The 22,310-nt window shown below is 42.1% G+C and overlaps 2 protein-coding genes across 2 annotated transcripts; both read left to right on the forward strand.

Annotated features, from left to right (window-relative positions):
• The first annotated feature begins 1,711 nt into the window (after positions 1-1,711).
• Positions 1,712-4,842, forward strand: MRPL53 (mitochondrial ribosomal protein L53). Its single transcript, XM_066332702.1, has 3 exons — positions 1,712-1,841; positions 2,789-2,901; positions 4,422-4,842. The coding sequence occupies exons 1-3, from the start codon at positions 1,753-1,755 to the stop codon at positions 4,547-4,549; spliced, it is 330 nt and encodes a 109-aa protein (XP_066188799.1). The 5' UTR covers positions 1,712-1,752; the 3' UTR covers positions 4,550-4,842.
• Positions 4,843-14,969: 10,127 nt separating this feature from the next.
• LOC136369708 (fatty acid-binding protein 5) lies at positions 14,970-20,058 on the forward strand. Its single transcript, XM_066332715.1, has 4 exons — positions 14,970-15,112; positions 17,866-18,038; positions 18,987-19,091; positions 19,225-20,058. The coding sequence occupies exons 1-4, from the start codon at positions 15,037-15,039 to the stop codon at positions 19,273-19,275; spliced, it is 405 nt and encodes a 134-aa protein (XP_066188812.1). The 5' UTR covers positions 14,970-15,036; the 3' UTR covers positions 19,276-20,058.
• Positions 20,059-22,310: the final 2,252 nt, after the last annotated feature.

The following is a 22,310-nucleotide window of genomic DNA, read 5'->3' on the forward strand; positions in this document are numbered from 1 at the left end:
AGAAGCCCATTATATATAACACAAATAAATATATTATTATTTTTATTCTGAGGAGAGAGAGAGAATAAAAACTTTAAACATTACACTATATTGACTCCATTGTGCTTAGTGTTGCTAGTTAATTTCTTGTCCAAATCTCACTGAAGACAATAGTTTTACCAAACGACTATGTGAATTTTCTAAGGAAGAGGACTTGGAATAAACAAAGATAAGCTTCTAAAAATAGGTGATAGATCTTTCTAAAAAGAGATTATAGATATTTAATGCAGTTCCCGCAGCTCGGGATCGTGGGTCTGTATCGAATATTGCTCAGAAATGCTCAACATGAACCTGCTGCCGTCCTCAGCCCGCCCCAAAGTGCCGGCGCTGCGGAGCCATTTGCCAGGGAGGTGTGTGCCATCTAGTGGCACCGGGACACACGGCGACACGGGCATCCCGACACAGTCACAGGATCCATCAGGGCGGAGAACACCCTGACATCGTCAAGTCCAACCTGTCACCTTGTCAACTACCACATGGCACCAAGAGGCACGTCCCGTCTTTCCTTAGACAGGATGGTAACTCCACCACCTCTTTGGGCAGCCAATTCCAAATCCACTTCTTGAAGAATTTCTTCCTAATGCCCAACCTGAACCTTCCCTGGTGCAGCTTAATACTATGTCTACTTATCCTGTCGCTAGTTGCCTGGGAGAAGAGGCCAGTCCTCAGCTGGCTACACCCTCCTTTCAGGGAGATGTAGGGAGTGATCAGGTCACCCCGAACCTCCTTTTCTCCAGGCCTAATTCAAGGGCTGGGAAGCAGCTCCTTGGCATAACCAGTCATGAACGAAAACCCAAATGTGTCCACTTCCAGCAGCAGTGCCTCTTGCAAATCTCTGTCCTCCCTGATGCATTGCAAATTATTGCCTCTACTTTATCTTTAGCTGTATTGGCAGCTCCTCACTGATCCTTATCTTCACCTCCTACTCCACTCCTGTGAAAACCCACCTGGACTGCTGCATCCAGCTCTGGGGTCCTCAGAACACAAAGGACATTGATCTGTTGGAGCAGGTCCAGATGACCACCACAAATATGATCAGAAGGATGGAGCACTCCTCCTACACGGAAAGGCTACAAATTGTTCAGCCTGGAGGAGACAAGTCTCTAGAGGAGACTTTGTTGTTGCCTTCCAGTACCAAGGGGAGCCTACAAGAAAGCAGAAGAAGGACTTCTTACAAGAGCATGTAAAAACAAAGCAAGGGGGAATGGCTTCAAACTGGCAGACAATAAATTCAGATTAGATTAGATTATTAGGAACAAATTCTTTGCTCTGAGGGTGGTGGAGCACTGGAACAGGGTGTCCAGAGAAATGGCGGGTGCTTCATCCTTGGAGGTGTTCAAGGGCGGGCTGGAAGGAGCTTTGAGCAACCTGATCTAGTGAAAGATTCCCCTGCACAGAGAGGGCGGTTGAGATAAAATTTAAACTCCTTTCCAACCCAAACAGTCGATGATTCTCTGATGCAGAAGGTCAGCTGGCCTCTCTCTCCCCACAGCCAGGAAGGAGCCTGGTTTAATGAGCGCCCAGGTCATCAAACGAGGCTCGTGGGGCTGGCGGCCCTCCCAGCCAAGGCAGCGCACCCGCGGGCTGCTCGCCCTCATGGCCGCGGCACGGACTACAGTTCCCAGGTGCCCATGGGGCGGGGCTGCGCGGCCGCCGCCGCCGAGCGCCCCTGCGCGAGGGCTGCTGGGAGCTGTAGTAGAGGGTGGGGAGAAGATGGCGTCCAAGGTGAGCGTGGTGCTGCGGCCAGTGAAGAGTATTGTGGTCCGGTTCTGCCCCTTCGAGTCCAATGTGGAGAGCACCAGGTGAGGGGGCTGCGGGGGCGGCCCTGGCCGCGGCCCGCTCTGTCTGGGCTCCGTGTGTGTAGACGCCCGAGCGCCCTCGGTGCGCCCTTCCTGCGGCCTCCCGGGTGGCGGCGGCTCTGCGCGGGCTCCGCGCGCTCCCGGCGGGCGCTGGGGCTGCGCTTTCCGCGCCCCGGGCTCGTTCCGGGCTGCTGCTCCTCCGAGGAGCACGGACAGCATCTGTGCCCAGCCGCCGGCCCTTGTTATCGGCCTGTGCGCTGAGCTTTAGCAGGGTACTCTACTCGGTGGGTTGCCCCGCAGTGGCTGATCCTGTGGTGAGGATGTATAACCACTCCAGGTGACGGGGAAGGGGGGCAACAGCAGCTCCTCTATCCCGGCAATTAATTGTTGGGAGAAATTAAGGAGATTGTGCTTCTCCAGCCATGTTGGTTCTGCACCAAAATGCCGTTTTGCATTTGCGTCATTTGCAATGACTTTACAGGCACACCTACTTTTACAATGAATTTAGTAACACGACTTAATTTACAATGTCTTTAAACTGCCAGCATAGCAGCGTCACTCATTTCAAAAATCTACAGGAGACCAAAGATGTCGTATAAATAAATGCTGTCTCAAACCCAAACAAGAAAACATTGGCAAGCAAATGATGTATAAAGAAAAATGGAAGTAGCTTTGCTGTTTATTTTTTATTATTGTTACTAATCTAGCGAAGAGAAACACAGAAGGTGTATACACTGAAGTTTTACAAAGTTATTCCTTTTCACATAAGGAATATCAGTTTGGATTTTTAAGAGTGATTCTCTCATAAGTACCTGTCTGAACTTAAGTACAAATCCTGTTTTGTTTACTTGGTTGCCCAGCAATATCGAGATATGCAAATTAGTTTTAGAAATATGCTTACTTTAATTTCTATCTGCAATGTACTTAATGTATTTTTAATATATTTTCAGAAAATTTCTCCAATGTATTTACCATAAAAAAGTCCAAGCTACTAATACAAACTGTGAAGTGACTACTGATGTGAGACATGATGGATCTGAACCAGTTGTAGATGTTAAGTTCGGTAAGGAGCTTATTTTTAAACAACAATGAAAAAAAACCCTGGGTTTGTGTTGTTACAGTGTTATTGTATTAGATTTTTTTTTTAACTGTGATTTTTTTTCCCCCTCTGGTCCATAACTAAATGTTGTTCAGGTACTGCAAGGTCATGTCATATAATTCCATATATTCCATAATTCCAAGGTCATGTCATATAATTCCAGGAAAGTAAATGTAGCTCTGTTTTTATATAATAATCTGTTTACTTTCTGTAATATTTATATGTTACCTGTGGTGGAGGCATCTCAGTCTTGAGAACAGAAGGTTGAGTACCTTTAGTTGGTTATGTAACTGAGTAACTGTAATTTGAAGGGACTGCTGAGATGGGTGAGGCTATACATGTGCAGATGGACCTGCAGGATGAGGTCAACTATGTACAACAAATTTCTTGGTTTCCTTTGAGGATGCAGTGAGCAGGCAGGGAATTGGTGGTGGAAATTTCATCAGTTCTGGAAGCGTCCCAGATTCTAGGCAATGAACAGATGGCTCTAATCTGCTTTTGTCCTTTTCTCTGGCTGCATCTTCTTTCCTGCTGTGATATAATGGACCAATATGTCATGAAGCCCATTAAAGTTTTCATTATTACTGATTCCTGCTACCCTCTTATCTTTAAACTTCCATATTTTTTAGTGAATTGATGGAAATTGAAAAGTGTTGGATGCTCTTTCTTTTGCTTAAGAAAGTCTACCTAATTCAATATTAACATTGCTTGTCTCTCTCTCCCCCATGCCTCTGTCTTTCCCATCCTTGTGATGTATTAAGACTAAAGCAGTAAAGCTCGATGTTTTTTCACAGTGTAAACCCAAACCAGTTTATCTCATTAATGCCAAGGCATCTCTAAACTCCTAATTTTTTAAGAGCTGATTTTTCTCCAGTGAAGTATTTGTAGCCCTTGTAGGTGGCAAAGATGAGGCTGGAAAGTGGATGCCAGGCATGGTATTTCACTATTTGGGCATCAGTTTCGTATTTGCAAATCTTGCAAAATAATTAACTTGGGTAATATTCAACTTCTGCCTGTTTTAAAATAATTTTTTTCAGAATTCTACAAATCTTAGGGCTTCCTATATTTTTTAACATTATGACCACAGGATTGTATGAACCAATTTGTTGCTTTGGCTGAAGAAGTACGTAAATGGACCACAGACAACAGACTACTAAAATGCTTAGCCATGTGTGGAAATTGTGCCTTCCAATGCACAATGCACTTTGGGGCCACAGTATGAGCCGTTCTTATCAAGTGTGTTCTTACTATAGGCATACCTAAACAAATGCTTCAGAATTTTCAGGAATGCAGTGAAAATTAAATGCATATTGTGTGCTGTTTGATATATTTGTTTGGGGGTGGTGCACAGTCCGTTTCCTTGGTAGGTGGAGTACTTTATAATCAGACAAAGTGAACTGCATGTTTGGATTTATATGTACAAAACAACTGCACACCGGAGTAGTCGTCACTTTGTGACTTCTTAAGGTTTTCTTCATTTGTAGCTGATGGAGATCGACTGATAATGAAGGGAGCCCACTTGACGGCAGGGGAAATGTTAACAGCATTGGCATCCAGATGTAATGCAAAAGACCTTAAGGAAGAACAGAAAGGCAAGAAAAAGAATCCCTGAAGAATGGAAAAAACAACTGTGTTTGCATCTACGTGAGTTAGAAACAGCAGGCTGCACAGAAGACTTTTTCCTATGCAACAAAATCTGAGAGATGGCCAAAAGACTAAATGCTCCTTGCCTTCCCTTGAAGGGCAACATGCCAGATCAACAGATCTTCTAAAACTAGTGGGTCAGAGTGGTGTAAGATGCATGAATGCATCTTTCTAAGCAGCTGCATGTTGGACTAATAACACATGTATTTGCATATCAATGTGAATAATGCACATTAGCTATTAAATTAATACTGCAATGAAGCCAGATCTCTTTGGGCATTATTTCCTACAAAATTTCTGTAAGTGTAAGGCAAAACATTTTTAGAGTGGTTATTACTATTTGAAAGCTATTAAATTTATTAAAAATTTGAAGAAAACTTTTTAAAGTATTCATCATGGACTTGGCTGTGGCACAGCAGGCTGCGAATGTAGAGTGGTTTTTGTACTACTGTTTGTAATACATCCGTTGCTAAGTACCTACCACTTTCTTCCTCTTTTTTTTGAAGGAAGTGGGAAATTTGCTAAATGTAAATTTAGCTCAGCTATTAAAGTAACAAGGTTATGGGACTGTCAACACACAGTAGAGTTACTCATCCTGCATAAAAGTAACTAAGTTTAGCTCAAGTTAGTTTTTTTGATAATTGGAGAAAAGGGCTAGCTTTGAAGTTCTGTTTGTAGTGGTTTTCTCGCTCTCTTTTGGGATATTTCATTAACTATTTTATAAAGATCAAAGGGAGAGCTTTATTTGGTGTTTTTAGTCCCATGTCCAACCCTACTCTTTGTTAAATAACTGCTTAGGTGTCTTGCAAAGCTCTGTGGTTTGGAAGGATCAGTCTCTTCTCAGGCTGTACAGGTGAAGGTGTCAGCTGCACATGTGTTTCATGTGCATCAGTTTTGTTTATAACAAAAATATAGTTCCAGTTTTGACAATTGCAGGTGTGGTATTCTTGAGAAGCTTTACTTCTACCTCTTTATAATCAGATGCCTGATTTCTCTAAAACTAGTACATACATTTCCAAAGTTGGCAGCAGATTTAGGGCACAAATCTAAAACTAGTTTTACCATACTTTTGCCAAGATTATTAAATGAGCACTGTCCATTCTGAAAGCAAGAAAGTTTTAAATAGCACTGTCAAGGTACTTTGCAAGTTCTTCATTAGAATGGTGAAGTCAAGGTGATGTCTTATGGAGAAGGAGAGCTGTGCCAAAGACACTGGGTGTTTCCTGTGTGTTTGCAACAAACCAAAGAGCGTGAGATAAGATGATTCAATGAAATTTAGACATAGGAACAAGATGTGAACAACTTTTTGCCTTCTCTGCACTGGAACCATTTTTTTTATTAGCCTACCAGCTCTTCAGAGTGGTTTTGGAGCACTGAGCTGCTAAACCTGCTGCTAAGCTCCCTTATAGCAGAGGGAGGACACCTGAAACAGAGAGGATTTAAAATCCTGACAAGCCACAGGAGTATTGTAGAAGAGGACAAATTGAAATTGGAATGTTCAAAGGACAGATTAGCTTATTGTTTTATTTGTTTTGTTTTTCCCACAGTTTAGAATACCATCAGATACCATGACTTTATTTGAAAAAGCTGGAAGGAAGAGTGAGAATTGTTCAAGTGGAATACCTACACACAGTTATTGTTCCCCTGTTAATCATGTGTTCATATGCTCAAAAGCCCTCTTACTGTAACATATCAATGATTTTTGTTTTTTTTTTCTTTCTTTGATAGTCTGTACATCAGTGTACAAAACTTGTGTATTAATTTGAAGTGCCAACATCCATCTCAAATGATTAGCCATCTCTGCTTAAAGAGTTAAACAGGAGTAATTAATAATTAATTATTATTAATAATTAAATTTCTATAGTATTGGCCCAAGATTGTGACTTATATTTATGAATAGAAGAGGGAGAAAAATAAAGATCCTAGCTAGTTTCTTATCACAAAAATGAATCCCTTCTGTTGTCAAAGAAAGGCAGTTTATTTCTTTGCTTTACTAGCATGGATAGGCATCTTGCTCTGTTTGCTAAGTGTTTTAATTTTAATTCACACATGCCCAACCTTTCTGCTTAGGTTAGGCCAAAGGTCTGCAATGTCACCATTGAGAGATCACCAACAGTTCAGGGGATGAGGTGTAGGCTGGTGCTGCTTTTGCTGTGGGTGCTGGAAGCTGCAGCTTGCAGTAATAAAGCTCTGATAGGTTTTGTGCATGAAAAAGATGTAATGACTGGGGTTTTAATATGGAATGTGTAAAGCAAAACCTACAGGACAGAAAAATCAAGCTAAAAATGTGCATCCCCAAGACTACAAGATACTGGAGTGATATAAACAAGCGAGATGGGCAAGAAGGCACTCCTCTGATGATTATTATGCTAATATGTAGAAAATTACTTTCCCTGTATTGCAGAGATAAAGGTACGAAATTATTTTTCAAGTACGTTAAAGATAATCTGTAATGACTTTCTTCCCTGAGCGTTTAGATAGCTTTGCTGCAAGCTGCTCCTACACTCACAGCTCCTGCTGCTGATTGCCCGAAACAAAGCTCTGACAGTTTCCTGACATGCACAGGCCAGCGCTGGGGATGTACAGGGTATTAAGGTCACTCATGCACAACAAAGCGTGTCTGGGTGAGCACTGACTTTGCATGTTGTTATTCTTTAGCCCACTAATCTTGATTATTGTATCCCACCAAAAATGTGAGTGCTTGCCCAACTATAAAAGGAACTGGAACAGACCCTAAAAAACTAGGATTGCCTAAATGCAAATACCATGGCCTCGTAGGATGTCTGATGGCAGGTGATGATATTAAAATGGCTAAATCTCTAAGGCCTGGAGATTTAGCAATTATTAGAATCATCTTAGATTTTTTCACTGTACAAATACCTATTTATTTAGACAGTCTTATCAGTGCATAGGGAAAATAGTCTTGAAATGGATGAATATGCCATTCAGATAACACAACCTGGCCGAGGTACTCCATTTTTAAGTATCTGCAGCATTGTTTTTAGAAAAAGATAATGGTATTTTTATTAAAGATTTCAACTAGGAGCAGCAGTGTTAGTAAACATTGCACCTCCGCTTGAATTGTTTGAATTTTAAATGACCAAGGATATGATATAAGGAAGCCAGAAAAATCCCTCAAAACTTGAATATCCTGGGACTGTATTTTACAGTTCTCAAGATGCTTGCTTTCAAACGTATCTCCTACACTTGTATGCACTCCTTGCAGTTTTAAGAATTGCTGGCTCACTGCCCACCTCACCAACTCCATGTGCAACCAGTTTCCCTGGATGTGGGCTCTGCCTTTCCATTGAGTGGCTGGGAGTCATGTTGAGACCGACATGTTGGCTATCAGCGGTGCCTCTTCCAGATGCACTTCTCTGCCTTCTCCATCTCCTGGCCTGATAGTTGTTTTCCTTACTGGTATTGTTTGGTTTCATCCAGGCTCCCCTTTTCCCCTTGGAAGGCCTGAGTCACTCTTCTGACCGCTTTTGAGTGTTTGCCAAGAGCATGCAGTAGCTTCAAGCAGCCAAGGTACTCTGCTGCTGGTAGACCTCTCCATGTTCTCTGCGTCCTGCTCAGGCTTGTGCTGTAAGCTGATAGATGTTGGGCTGGAGCAGTATGAACAGGTAGAGGTGGTACTTTGCTTCTGATCAACTTAACGTAAAATGGTCTTTACATCGAGCTGGTCTTCTCAGGATTTTACAAAACTAAGGATGAGCCCAGGGACAGATGGTAGGGGTCAGAAGGCAAAGGAGCTGCTGACCTGTTTTGATCATGACTCTTGTAATTCCAAAGTGACACTTGAAAGCAGAGTTAAGGCAAGCCTAGAGATTCTGCTTAACTTAAAGCAGTCTCCTACATACTGGCAGTGTTAATAGCAGAGGTTAATAGCCCATCAAAGGAGATCTTTGTATTGTGCTTCATTGGAAGAGGTGAGTTTGACTTATTTCCATATGAATATTTTTTTTAAGGCAAAATAGCCAGAAAAGTGGACCAGCAGATGTTTATGAAGGGAATGCTTGGTCAATAGGAGCAAAGCCTGGGAGAGACATCCTTAGTGGACAGATTTTCAAAACTCAGACTGACAATCACTGCAAGAAGTTCAGGAAACACGTAGGAGGCAAAGCAGCGGGTTCCTTCCTTACACAGGCACTACTCCTCTGTTTATTTTGAACCCTCCACCATTTTTCAACAAGGAGTCAAAAACCAACCTCACTGTAAAAACTTTGCATGGTCAGCATGCAAAGCCAGCAAGTTTGTCCTCTCTAACACAGGTCTTGCATAAATGCACAGAATGGTCTTTTTGCTATGGGGGAATCTGAGTGGTCCAAGTCACTTGCATGAATATAAGAAACAAATATTTTCATGGAGTTTTTAAATGTCTTTTTATAGAGGAAGATTTACAGAACTTGACTTCAAAATCCACTGCTCAAATGAATTTCAGATTATTTACTGGGAATGAAAAATTTAAGAATCAGATCATTACTTCTTTCCTTCAAATAGCTAGATTGGTATCAAGTTAAGATGCACATAAAATAAAAGGTGGCAGAATCATTACTAAAAACTTTTGGCAGTAGCATAGGAAAAAATCAGGGAACTGCAATGTAATTTCCTACTTCTTACAGACCTTCTCTGGTCTTCTTCTTAGATATGTAATATCATATCTTGAGATGGAATCAGGGATGTAAACCCAAATAGTGTGAGACTTTTCAAGTCTAGAAGAGCAGGCTGGAAAATACCTGCTTGTCCTGCATGATTGCTTGAGGTGCCAGAGGCAGGAATTTTCTTAGAAGACTTTTGAACATGAGTCATGTAGTCAACCCTCTTTGCAAACTTAGCATGTTGGCAATGGGAACGGGATAATAGTAAAAACTAGCTTTAGGTTCCAAAGGGTTTTTCCCCCATGTTCTACAGTCCATGAAAAAGGAGGTCTTGAAAGGTGAATCAGAACTAGAAGTTAATACCTTGAGCAGCAGCCCGGAGAGCCTCTCTTCCTGCTGTGTGCATGTGTGAGAAGGCTTGTGCTGTTTGGTGAAAAGGAACCCCCATCAACAGTGTCCCAGGTGTTTTACACCTAAGCCCTTGTCACCCCAGGAGGAAGTCCTTTGGAAGTCCTGGCCAAGTAGACAGCTTACACATATTCCTAGCACCCTACTGCATGATTTTGGCCAACAGGAAGAGAAGCAATTGTAGCCCCTCTCCAGTTTCCCTGGGAAAGGTATTGGTATCCACATCGCAATGACAAGACCCTTCCTCTTTATAAGTGTGAGTGTCAGGCTCTGCTCTCCATTGTGACATACTATGAAGTTCTCCATTGTGACACCCTGAGAATGAGAAGTATGGTTTGAACTATAAAGTAAACCTTGTTTTTTTTCCTGAGGTTCCCTTCACAGTGGTTGATCAATATCCTCAGTAATGGAACTCTACTTATGACGTGCAATCAAAGAAAAAAGCTAAAGCTTTATATACGCTTTTAAAATTCAGTGGGCACATCTGTACTTTATTGATTCCAAATGCCATAATCTAATTCTTCATCATTGGTAGAAATATTTGTTTTATCATTACCTATTCCAAATAATTTTGACATTCCTTGTCTTTGCTTTTATGTCCTTATTGTTCTAGGCTACACAGAAAGGACGAAGTTGAGGTTTTATTTATTTACAGAGACATCATTTGGGATGATTTTTTTTGTACATCTGAGGTTTGTAAAAGCCATGCCAGAGTATTTGATTTCTGAAAGTCTCTTCTATGAGCAGGTATTCCCTGTTAATGAGCTTTTGTTTTAAGTAAATCAAAGGCTTTTTTGGTGCTAAAACAACAGCTATGGAAGATCTGTAGTCACCCTAATCTCTTTTTTTAGCATTGTAATGACTATGCTGATGATAAAATTCTGAAAATAAATAAAAATATTTTTATTCTTATATGTGGGTATTTGCTGTTCAGGGTAGATACTGCTGCTAAATAAAAAGGACTTTTCAAAGCTTCCAAAGTAAGGTAAAAGCTCACATATCTGCAGTCACTGTGACCTGGGCTGGATCTGACATGCAATCATTTTTTTTTGTCTGGTATGAGGAAAATGAGTCCTGGAGTCCTCTTTGAAGTCAGTGCAGGTTTCTGGAGCTTTCTCTCTCCTCACTGAGGCAGGCCACAAAGCTGTGACACCATTGCCACAGTAAACTTTGCCCTAGAAGCATTTCCCTTTAACCTTGCTTTGAACGTGCTGCTGACAACGTAGAGGAGCTGTGCTCAGGCTGCCAGCATGCTAATTGCATTATAGTAATGCTCTGTGGCATGAGGAGCACCGGGGCGCCGGCACACGTGAGCCTGTCCAGCCCGACAGCTGGCTACCCAGGGCAGATGCAGCAGTCTCCAGATCCACAACAAGGATTCTTTGGACCCCTGCTCCCTGTTGGAGTGCAATATGGCTTTGTCTTGACTCAAAAACAGATGAATTGCACAAAGCTCTTTGATAAAACACAAGCTATGCCCAGCTCTTCTAGCTCAGAGGTAATGAAATGCTGATACACTGGAAGATTTTGTGCATATTGACATACAAAGGAAAACTTGCAGCTTCGTGCATTGTTGCTTCATAATCCCTGGTCTAGTATTGCCCAAGCAAACATCTCTTGAGTGGCAAAGCTTCCTTAGGCCAGCTAGGCAACTGTAGCATGTTTCGTCATGCCTGCCCAGTGATGACAGGGCTGGGAAGGGAAAACCACACTTGTACAACAAGGAAATAGAAACAAAATTGTGCTACCTATGCAATTTTTCCCATCCATGCCTTGAGGGTGAGTAACTATTACTCATTGACTGCTTTAACGTTTTCCACAGCTAGGGATAGGCCAAAGAGTAAAATCTGGGCAGTGATGTCCAATTTGCCTGACAATTTTTTAAGGCTTTCTCCAGAGGTAATCTTATCTAAAAGAAGCCTACCACTTAGAAAGGGTGGTCTATATACACAATATGTCTGTATACTAGAAGGAAAGCAAGACCCTCCCTTACACAGTAGAGCATAGTGCTATCAGATTGGGTTTCCTCCAAGGTAAACGTATGGGCAGTTTAACGAATAAAGGTCTAGGGAAAAAGCTACACCTCCTATGGAACCTGATTAGTGATATGTTGCAGACAAGCAGCAGGTCTTGTGACTCCAAAAGACAAAATATGGCTTAACTTGCATGCAGGAGGTGAACCTATGGCTACGTGAAGAGAAACCTCAAACACTGCTGGCCACAGCTTCCCAGCTCCCACGGCAGATGAAGCATCACTGCACGATGCACATGTGCCCGAAGGAGTAGAACTAAGGTCTCTGTGCACTCTTTTGCCTTGTGCTTGGTAATGAAGACCTGTAATATCCTCCCCTCCTACAAGGTGCAAGGGCTTGATTACCTCAGGAAAGCATTCACCCTGGTTAGGCTCAAGCTGCCAAGGTGGTGGCTCCTCCTAAATGTGGCTACGTGCCTGCCATGCAGCTCATTTCCTCAGAAAAGGATATGCTTTTCATTCTAAATTTGATTCTCCTTTTCTTGGACAGCATACAGTCCAACGTGGAAATGATCAAAACTTCAGAGAATTTATTCTGTCTGCAGTGAAACAGTAATATGTGGCGTAGGAATTCAATGCCATCCATAGGCATGCATGTATTTGCTGCTTCTCTTTTCATATATCTAAAGAGGGGGCTACACAAACACAAAAGGTCTGATTGTGATGTCAGCCTCAAAACAGGCAAGAATTGAGATTTACAGGGATGAATCCCTGTGGCTCAAGCACCTCTGCATATCTTAGTTTGCCTTCCAAAGCAGGAGACGTATTTGGCAAATATATACTGTAAGATAAGAAACAATGTATATTTTGTAGCCCGGGCAACTTGTACCTTACCCAGGAGGATACATCTCTGGCCCCTATGGTTACTTCATTTGCTACACAGACAGTTTCAGCGCTATTCTGTTTCAAAGAAGTTTTGAGATGTGACATTGATAATGTCACAGCCAGTAATCCATATTACTGGATTAATTAATTTGCAAAACATTAGAACTTTGGAAGAATAGAGTGAGATTTTTTCACCGTATACTAACAATCTGCATTTCAGAAAAGAGAGATGAGTCTCTTTTCTTCTTATGTCTTGTATGAACTTACACGCCTAGACCTGAAAAATGTGTAAAGAGAATAAATCAGACCAAGTGACTTGTGGGAGGATTCAAAACTGTAACAATGTTGAGCACAGGTAGATAACTGGATCTTCAGGTACTTCAGATCGAGGAATACTGTCTCACCACTAGATGGAAATAGTGGATTTTACATCTTCTGCTGCATTATCAGCACTTATACCTGACTACCATTTGCATATCGTAAGCCATCTGGAGGCAGCACTGCAGAAATGTGGATCCAAAATTATTTGCTAGTGTATGTGGAGTAAAGCCAAGATTTCTATTTCTAGAAATTGTCCCCGCTTTACAAGACTGGAGGCTTCCTAATTCCTGAAGGATGATTCTGTTTGATCCCTAATCTAATGGCTTTTCATTTATCCTTTCTCTAAGCAACCACAGAACTGCAGGATGGACAGCATGTTCATTCAACTATCATGAATTAGTCAGTAAATATCACCCTAATTTAACCTTCACTTTGAAATCTCTTACACACATAAACGCGATTAAATTAAAAAAAAAAAAAAAAAAAAGTGGAAGAATGTTGAAAGTCTTGTGTTTCAATGTACCTACTTAATAACACAAAAGAGAAGCAATGTGACGCTGTCTTATGAGCAGATGCCATAAGGTTGTTTGCATATTAAAAGCAAGCATATAGTCAGAGAAGCAGAAAGTAATTAAAGACAGCTCTGTAGGGAAGGATAGAGGAATTTTTTTAAAAATATCAGTTTAAAAATTATCTCTTTATTTTGTGTGTGACAAATTTGACTTTCTACGAAGTCTTGGAACTGCTAGCTGCTATGTGAAGCATAAATGAAAAAGTCCTCCTTGCTCCAAAACATTTGGCTTTATTGCAACTTCTCATATTGTGAAATGCTGGCACCAGCACAGGATCTGCCTTGCTGTCTTCTCTGGTTTTGATACATTCATCTCAAACTTCTTCATGAAAGTACTAGCAGAGAAGTGTAGTGACTGTTATTCCATAAAAAACCTTGAGATACCAGATGTATCTTCACATTTCTCTTTTTCCAGACAGGAGAAAGTAGCTGTGGGTTTCATCCAATGTGATACAAGGTCAAAAGAGGAAGAGATTGGCATAACCCTGATGTTGGAAACAAATTTTGGGGGTACTTTGGAATCGGGATTTTTTTTGGTGACTTAAAAATACCAGCTTCTTCACAGAATATGATAGTAAATCTCTCTACTCACTTGACAGAATTTGACAAAAGATTGGTCAAAACTTCACAGGTGCTATTGACAGAGAATATTTTATGACTCCACTTTCTTGCCAGTGTACAGTAGTGGTAGCTGCAATATTTTTCCTTTAAGAGGTAGGAATTGCAGTTCAATATGGACTAAAACCAAGATATCTCCATTTTTCCAATGCTAAGGCATGAGGTTGCATTCAGCCTTTATTTTTCCTGAGTACTGCAAGCATCCACATTAATTCTGTATTTTGATTGATTCTGTTTGCTAAACTGACCACCATATGTATGTAGAAGGTCGGTTCCTGGGTCACAGTAATTATGGATTGCTGTAGTTCAATAAGATGTGATGTACCAGTGGGAGTTGGGGAGTTGTTGGGAAGGTTGGCGATCAAACCTGATGAACTGCTTGGGATGCTGATGCCTTATTGCTCTCCGTGCCATATGATAACATTTTGAATTAGCCTTCAATAAAACATGACACGTAATAAACAGTATAATTTAGCATTCAGAGTCTAGCTCGGAGTGCATGGGTACCGGCACTCAGCACGCTGGACTCCTTCACCACGGCGTGTGGAGTTTGTGTTCGAAGGACCGTCGAGGCCACAGCATCCCTCGGCGGGGCGGCTCCGGCAGTGCCCCCCGTTCCTGGGCATTCCCGTGCTGGGGTGCAAAGAGGGGTTGCGAGTGTATGTGTAAGAGTGTGAGTGTGAGTGTGCGAGCGAGCGTTTTCTGTGTGTGTGTGTGTCAGTGTGTGCATGTGAGTGTGCGAGTGTCTGCCTGTGCGTGCGTGTGTGTGTCTGAGTGCTTGTGTGTCTGTCTGCATGCGGGTGTCTGTGTGAGTGCGGGAGTGTGTCTGTGTGAGTGAGTGTGTGCGGGCGGAGGGCGGGCAGTGTCTCGGCGTGCCCGCTCTTGCCGCCGCCGCCGCGGGCGGGACTCTCCGGGCGGGGGCTCGGCGGGGAAGGGGCCGGGGCGCGGCGGGAGCCCCATTGGCTCTTCCCGCAGCGCATGTTGCCGGCCCGGCTATAAAGGCGGCCGCGGCCTCGCCGCAGCTCGTCCTTCTGCCTTCACGTTTCTACAGGGACACCGTCAGCTCCAGTGCAGCCGCCATGGCCATCGACGCGTTTTTGGGTAAATGGTGCCTCGTCTCCAGCGAGGGCTTCGAGGAGTACATGAAGGAACTGGGTAAGAAGCCGGCGGCTCCCCGCCTCCGGGAGGGAGGGATGGATGCCGGGATGCCGCTCCGGGGATGTGCTGTCGCTGCCGGCCGGCGAGGCTCTGTCCAAGGTCCGCGGAGAACGCGGTCCCAGAGCCGGGCCCGGGGGTGGGCTGCAGCCCGGCCGTGACCACGGGTGGGCGGCGGCTGCGGGGGTGTGCCGGGATTCTCCGGGATGCGGCGCCGGGGGCTCCGCGCCCTCTCGGCTCCGGGAAGGCAGCGCTGGCCGGCAGCAGACCTTTTTTCTCGAGAGAGCTGCCTCCTCTGGCTCCGCGTCCTAAAGATGTCAGCGACCCTTTTTGCATGGTAATTGCTGTGAGGCAGGTGCCGGCGCCAGCAGGCACCTTCCCGCCGCACAGCACTGCGCCCTCCCCGCCGCCGCCTCCCTCCGCAGCGCCGGCATTAGCGGCTGGAGCCGGCAGCCCGGCTGCGATGAGGCCGGTTCGCCTCACCGGGAATGCCGGGGCTGCGGGGCCCGGCGCTGCCCGGCCTGCAGGGCGGCGGGTGCTGGCCGGCAGCGCTGTGCCGGGGCCGGGCTGCTCACCCCGCCTGGGGCGGCCGCGCACAGACCTGCTGAGCCGGGGCTGCCTCCCCGTGGAGTCACCTTGGGTGTCTCCTCCTGAGAAAGCCGAACTGGATTAGCTGCCTGTGGGTAGCCGGCAACCGGCTGCCCTGCCGGAGGCTATTTGCCTGTTTTCTTCTGTGAGTAGTAGCACCCTTATCTCAGAGGGGATGGCCCTGGCTTGTTTTCCTTGCGTCCAGGTTGCCCTACATTTTTTAACATGAAGCTACCGGATGGAGAACACACCTAACCGACCAGGAGCCTCATCTGCAAGCTCTGAACTACCACATTCCTGTGAGCATCCCGGCTGACAGGTGATAGATATCTGGCAGTGTCTGTATAGCCCAGGAGCTATTATTTTCTGCAACTTACCCGCAGATGGAAGCCATGATGTTTTCCAAGAGGCAGAATATGTGGCCTTTTCTTTAGAGAGAGGAGAAGAAGGAATTGAGGTCTTGCATTCTTCATATAAAATACAAAAAGCATCATTGCATTTATACCCTGCAGACAGTGATGGCTGTAGTTACATTTTGGGAGGCCTGTCAGTATGAGAAAGGTATGATATGAGAAAGCCTTTTGGACTGAAGTCTTTGGGAGACTTTGGAGGAAATTCAAGAATTTTAAGCTCAGCTTGGTTGAGCCATGGATTAGGATGCCTTGGTGCTTATGTCCAATGATCAGACCTAGGCATGTGCCAAGTTGCAACTTCAAAGTAGAAATTAAGTGCTGCAACTACAGAGCACCTCCCATGTGTAGGCAGCAACTGCCTGTTGTTTGGTTTTAGATTGAAATCACAAACCAGTCCCTTTTCTATTTTACATTTACAATTTAGGCAATTAAATTTATACCAAGTCACATTTTAGCAGCCAGTCATTTACTGGATTTCACCCTTGCTGGCTATTTGTGAAACTCTCTGCCTTTGATCCAACTGATGCTCCATAAACAAGACCACGCTCATTCTGTGTAAAAGAACATTTGAGGACAAAGAAGTTGGAATTTCAGTTCTTGCCATATGGAAGACGTGCAGCTCATCTCTGTTTACTTGGATCCCAAGCTGTAGCTGCACAAATAACTCCCTGATTACTCTGGCCTGGACTACAGCAACAGAATGTGTGTGGAGGTTACTGTGGCAATAATTTCCAGTTCTGATCAGAAAAGCTGCACTGAGGATAACTGTTTTTTCCCCTGTGACCTCAATTTAAGGCTCAATCCTGGAATCTCCTTTGGGTTTCTGGAGAAGCAGTGTCTGGAAAGTACTTAATTTCCCTCTCAAGGACTCAACCCTTACCTCCACATACCAGCGGAATGCTGTGCTGATACTTGACAACATTTTTTAACTACACTAGTTGCAGAACTCAGACACTCACTGACTTGGTGGTACTTTCTGCCCCTTTTGGTTGCATATCAATCCATGGTTCAGATATGCACTTACCAGTTTGATGGATTACTGTTTGTTGCTTGCTGCCCTGTTATTTGTATTTTCATCCTTCAGCAGGGTAAATCTGAAGAGTTTTGAGGGCTGCTGTCTGCAGATCATGAATTTTCAGCCATTTGCAAATTGCTCATTTCTCCATTTCTCTCTTTTTCATGTGTGTGTAAGCACTATTTTTTTATGATAATGATTTTCTAATTCACAACGCCATACTTTGTAGACAGGATATAAAATAGGAAATGTAGTTAAAAATTACATGTTTGCAATGGTGTACAAATTAATGGAAGTAATACTTGAGTAAGTTTGAATAAAGTGGATTAATCTGTCAGCTAAACACGGAAAAGTCTACAAATTATTTTTAAAATTTGAATGGAGTAATTTTATCTTAGTTTAAGCTTTTGTATTTGTTTTCCTGTTTGCTATTTGTTTCTGTTTGAAAAACAAAAATCAGTGCTGAGTTTTGGGATATCTACAAATCCTCTAGAGGGCAAAAAATTTTAACTTTAGCTCTCTGAGGAAACAAAAGAGTAACTCTGCAAATAAGCTTTTTTCCTTCCTCATCTGTGGAAAATTTAAAACATCCTCTTTCTTTGTGGCCCTTGAGCTTTGATTCTCAAGTGTACTTGAGTGCCTAATTAAATGGGAATTAGGTATTTGAATTCTTGTGTGTGGCCCTAAGCCTCAGGGTTTAACTGACTTTGTGACACTCTGTGCCTCTCGCCTTGCAGGTGTGGGTATGGCCATGAGAAAAATGGGAAGCATGGCCAAACCAGACGTTTACATTATTAAGGATGGAGACACAATCACCATGAAAACAGAAAGCACCTTCAAAACTTCACAGTTCAGCTTCAAGCTTGGTGAGAAATTTGAGGAAAATACATTAGATGGCAGGAAAACTCAGGTCAGTATACTAGACTTTCTGTTGAAAAAAGGCAATTCTTTAGGTGTTTTACAAAGGGAGATGCTATTTTAAAATCAGTTTTGACATCTACACTAACAGTGCTTTATTTGATGAGCAGTTGTCTCTGTAAGTCTCATTGAAATATTTTTTTTTAACATGGATTAAGCAAATTCCAAAGAGGAAGAATGCTGAAATCAATAGTCTTGTGTATTTTGCTGTTTTCATTTTGTAGCAGAGGCATTTTTATAGTAAAACTAACAGACCTCTAAATCCCTGTTAAAGCCAAATGCCGCTTCATCTGAAGCCTGTGGAAAAAATGCCATTGATGTTTAATCAGAGGCAATTCAGCCCTAGGGTTAACCTTTTTGCTGGCTCGTATTTGCATAACAAGAGAGCCTGGTTCAGTGTGGGGTGGGGTCACAGACAGCAAGGCAACCATGTGAATTACAGTCACTAAACTCCAGTTTTAGAAGGCAAACAGTTTCTCCTTGCATCTAGTAGGGAGAATATTTATCCCAAAGGAGGTAAAACACAAGGGTTATGTCTCATTTCCTGGTGTGAGTGTTCTCTGCGTATCACCCCACTCTCTAGCCACACACTTTCGTTTATTACTGCAAGATCAGATAAATGCCACACAAAACCGCAAAGCCCATGTAACAAAGAGATGATCAGAGAACATCTTCTGCTCCTGTTAATTGAAATTGTGGATGCTGTCAAAGATCTGTCTGATGTGTCAGAGCAGTGAGTGAATGAACAGCGAGTTAGTTACTGAAAGAAGAGGATCGATATAAAATGTTTTAGATAATTTCTGTCTTTGTAGTTAACAGTGATAGAATTATTATTGAGTGAACTGGGGTGGGAATCTTTCATTTGGAATAAGGTGCTGAAAAGCCTCAGTGCTGCCCAGATATCATGGGGAAAATATTGATGGTCAAGTTTTTCTTTCAGACGCTTGTCAGTTTAAAAGATGATGGATCATTGATTCAAGAGCAGGAATGGGATGGCAAGAAGACCACAATAACAAGGAAGCTAGTGGATGGACAGTTGGTGGTGGTGAGTTCAGCCCTACTTTCTGATCCCCAAGTACTGCTGGTTGGTAGCCTGAAATGTAACTCTTAATGTGTCATTTCCCCCTGTTGGTCTGTTCTGAGAGGTAAATTAATAAATCCATCTCTTTATCTTCTAGGAATGTGACATGAATGGTGTCAAGTGTGTTCGAGTCTACCAGAAAGCATGAGGACATCTTCAGGTTCAGTAGGAACTTGCTGCAAACAACTCAGTTCAGTGGACAGAGCTCCTTTTCACTCCATATTTTCCTTTTCCCTGTTTTCTAGTATTTCAATGAACTGAGTAAGCGAGTGCAATTCTTTTTAAAGGCCGTGATGTAACTATTATGTAACTATTCTGAACTTAGGCTATTAAATAAAATTGTTGAATATATGAAGTGGAAACATTGTTACTACAGTGGAATTTTAAGTGAGGTTTCATGAAAAACCAATTTGTTTTAGGCTCTCCTATGATCTGTCTTCAGCACCAGACAAGACAATATATTGCAAACATTGCTACTCTAAGAAAAAATATTCAAAGTTTGGGCTGTGAAGTTCTTCCAATTTCAAATTTTACTAACTTCCATGTTACAAGTAAATAGAATTGAGTGGGTATAAATACTATATAAGCTAAATTGGTGTTTAAGCAGAGGAATGGATTTTCAGGGTTAGCTTGGGTTTTTTGTGTTTCAAACCAAATTTTCTTAATTGGCTTGCTGGTATATACATATTGAGATTAACCTGATAAATCTAAAGCAAGCACATACACATTTTCTTGAAAGGAAGTCTTATTTTAAGAGGACTTCTCCTAGCAAAACTCTTATTTCTTGTCTAGTAACGTTCTCAAAATTCTTAACTGAAATCTGCTGAAATACTGCCTAAAACCTAAAGCCTCATTTTTAAAACTTGTTTGAAACACCTAGTAATTGAGTTTATATGCTTTGAAGTGCCATAATAAAGAATCAGAAATATCAGTGTCTTGAGTATTACTTTAACACTGGTTGGGAAACAGAGCTTATAATTCTACTATTCTGCCAAAGAGATGTCAGATGGGACAAAAATGAAAAAGATTTAGATGAATTTCTGTGATACCAGACAAGCATATCCTAAAAGTGAAATCATTTGGTAACAGGACGGTTTCCATTAATTCAGGAGCCTGAGGGATCATGCAATTGCACAGGTCCTGTTTGATGCATCTGTCATTGCAGAATTGATTTCTACTTCTGAGATTTTAGCTGGTCAGTGCAGGTATCACGTTGCCGAGCTTACTCAAATAGAAAAATCTGTTATTTTGTTTTCATTCTGCAAACCATAGAAAGTGACTTTTTCCCTAATTTTGGACCATTTATTCTTTTCATAATTTTGTGACTACTTATGATGTCATCCCCTTTACCTCTGTCATCTGAAAGCATTTCTCTCTGGAGAATATTTCTTGCAATTTCTTTCCATGGCTCCTTTTTGGGTTGTCATTTTTCACAATTTTTTCTAGTTGTATTTTCCTCATTTTAATAGGAACCCTAAAGCTAGAGGGTGTAGTCTTACACAGACATTAGAAATAGAAGGAATCTACCCATAGGAGTAATATTGAAAACCAACTGATCCGATAAGGGACCTACTGAGTGTCAGATCAGAAATACACTAAGCAACATCAAGTGTGATATGAAAATCCTGCCTCCCTTCCTAAAGAGATAGTGTTGCTGCTTTCAGTGGGCATTAAGCCCTCTTTGGCGTCACTTACTCTTGCTTGTTTACTCCTGATCCTGAGTAGTGTTAATTGTTTATCTTTCATTTGAATGGAAAAACAGTCCAATGTCTTTTCTAGGACATCCGTTTTGATTACAATGAGATCACTTCTTGTAAAACAAAAGGCAGAAGAGTATCTTTAGAGTGATTTCCTTTGGAAATGAGGCTTATGAAGTCTGCATATCTGTGGTTTCCAAATTCAGCAGTATGTGAAGTTGAGGCTAGAGGTCCCAAAGATAACTATTCTTCCACAAATGTCATGAAAATAAAAAAAGCCTGATGAAGGGGATGGACCATTAAAATACCCTGATGATGGAAAGACTGCACATAGAAGTGACACTGACATTAAATGGAAGTAAAACATTACAGGGTCTCTTGGCACACATAAAAAGTTAACTTAAGGTCAGAAGCTGACCAATGATGAGAGGTAGATCAAGAGAAAGCTGGACTTCTTTAGAAGTAATTCTCCACAACTACTTAGTCTTACATATTTATTTGCTTTATTTTGATATCAGCTCCAGCCTCAGTTGCCAGTAACTTCAATGTAAGTGTACTGTGACCCAGAACTACCAGATTAGACCATACACTTAAAATGACAATTGTTTTTTAGTACTGCAAGCCAAGATTTATAATGCTCAAGACTTGAAAATATATTTCGTTTCCAGTTTCCTCCTATTATTTATTATATTAGAAAAAAGTTTCACTCTTCATGAGTTTATATGCACAATATTCTCATCAGTGCAAAATAACCAAGTGTCCTGACATTTGAATAACTGTAGTTCACTGTATCACATAAGAAGGCAGAAAATAAAGTTCTCAGAGTAGAACTGAAAAACAAGAAGTTGTGCATTATCCAGCCAGGACTGCTTTATAATGCTAAAGAAATAAATGAGGAGACAAGCTTTGTTGTGATATTTTAGTGCGTGTTTTTTGAAATATTTTGGAGGGATACATGTTTAGCAAATGAAGCTGCAAGTAGAACTTGCTCAAAGAGAAGCTGTTTTCATGTCCAAAACACATTCTTTACAGGTCACAAGCAGTGTCCAATTTATATCTTTAAATCTCCCTATCCTCTCAAACTGGTGTAGTTCTGCTGTTTACAACGAAGAGGCTGTTGTACATGTGTTTGTTTCTTTGTCTGTGAGTAGATGGGTAGGTGGAGTTTTTTGGTAGTGAAGTGGGATAAAGGAGTATAAAATGAAGTTGTTTAGTAGTGTAGATCTGATATTCCACCACATTAGGGAAGTCTCTTGTTTGAGCTTTCCAGGAACACTAATAAAATGGCACTGTGCTTTGTGGAGAGTGTACTGGCTCTGTATAATGCTCAGACTATTAAGGATTTTCCTGTTATGGTTTAGTTTTATGATTTATTTCAAAATTGTTATCCTACTCTGCCTGCAATCTCTGCAATTAATACCGGCTTTTCCTCTTCCTCTCCCCTTCCTACCTCACACATGCCCTCCAGATCAAAGTTTTTTAAAAA

The sequence above is a fragment of the Sylvia atricapilla genome, chromosome 1, assembly GCF_009819655.1.
Source record: "Sylvia atricapilla isolate bSylAtr1 chromosome 1, bSylAtr1.pri, whole genome shotgun sequence".
Lineage (NCBI taxonomy): Eukaryota > Metazoa > Chordata > Aves > Passeriformes > Sylviidae > Sylvia > Sylvia atricapilla.

Excerpts from the sequence above, each read along its gene's own strand:
- LOC136369708 (XM_066332715.1), top strand. The coding sequence starts at position 15,037 with ATGGCCATCGACGCGTTTTTGGGTAAATGGTGCCTCGTCTCCAGCGAG. Across the intron at positions 18,039-18,986 it reads TAGATGGCAGGAAAACTCAG|ACGCTTGTCAGTTTAAAAGA; the intron begins GTCAGTATACTA and ends TTTTTCTTTCAG. Across the intron at positions 19,092-19,224 it reads TGGATGGACAGTTGGTGGTG|GAATGTGACATGAATGGTGT; the intron begins GTGAGTTCAGCC and ends TTTATCTTCTAG.
- MRPL53 (XM_066332702.1), top strand. The coding sequence starts at position 1,753 with ATGGCGTCCAAGGTGAGCGTGGTGCTGCGGCCAGTGAAGAGTATTGTG. Across the intron at positions 1,842-2,788 it reads TCCAATGTGGAGAGCACCAG|AAAATTTCTCCAATGTATTT; the intron begins GTGAGGGGGCTG and ends ATATATTTTCAG. Across the intron at positions 2,902-4,421 it reads AGTTGTAGATGTTAAGTTCG|CTGATGGAGATCGACTGATA; the intron begins GTAAGGAGCTTA and ends CTTCATTTGTAG.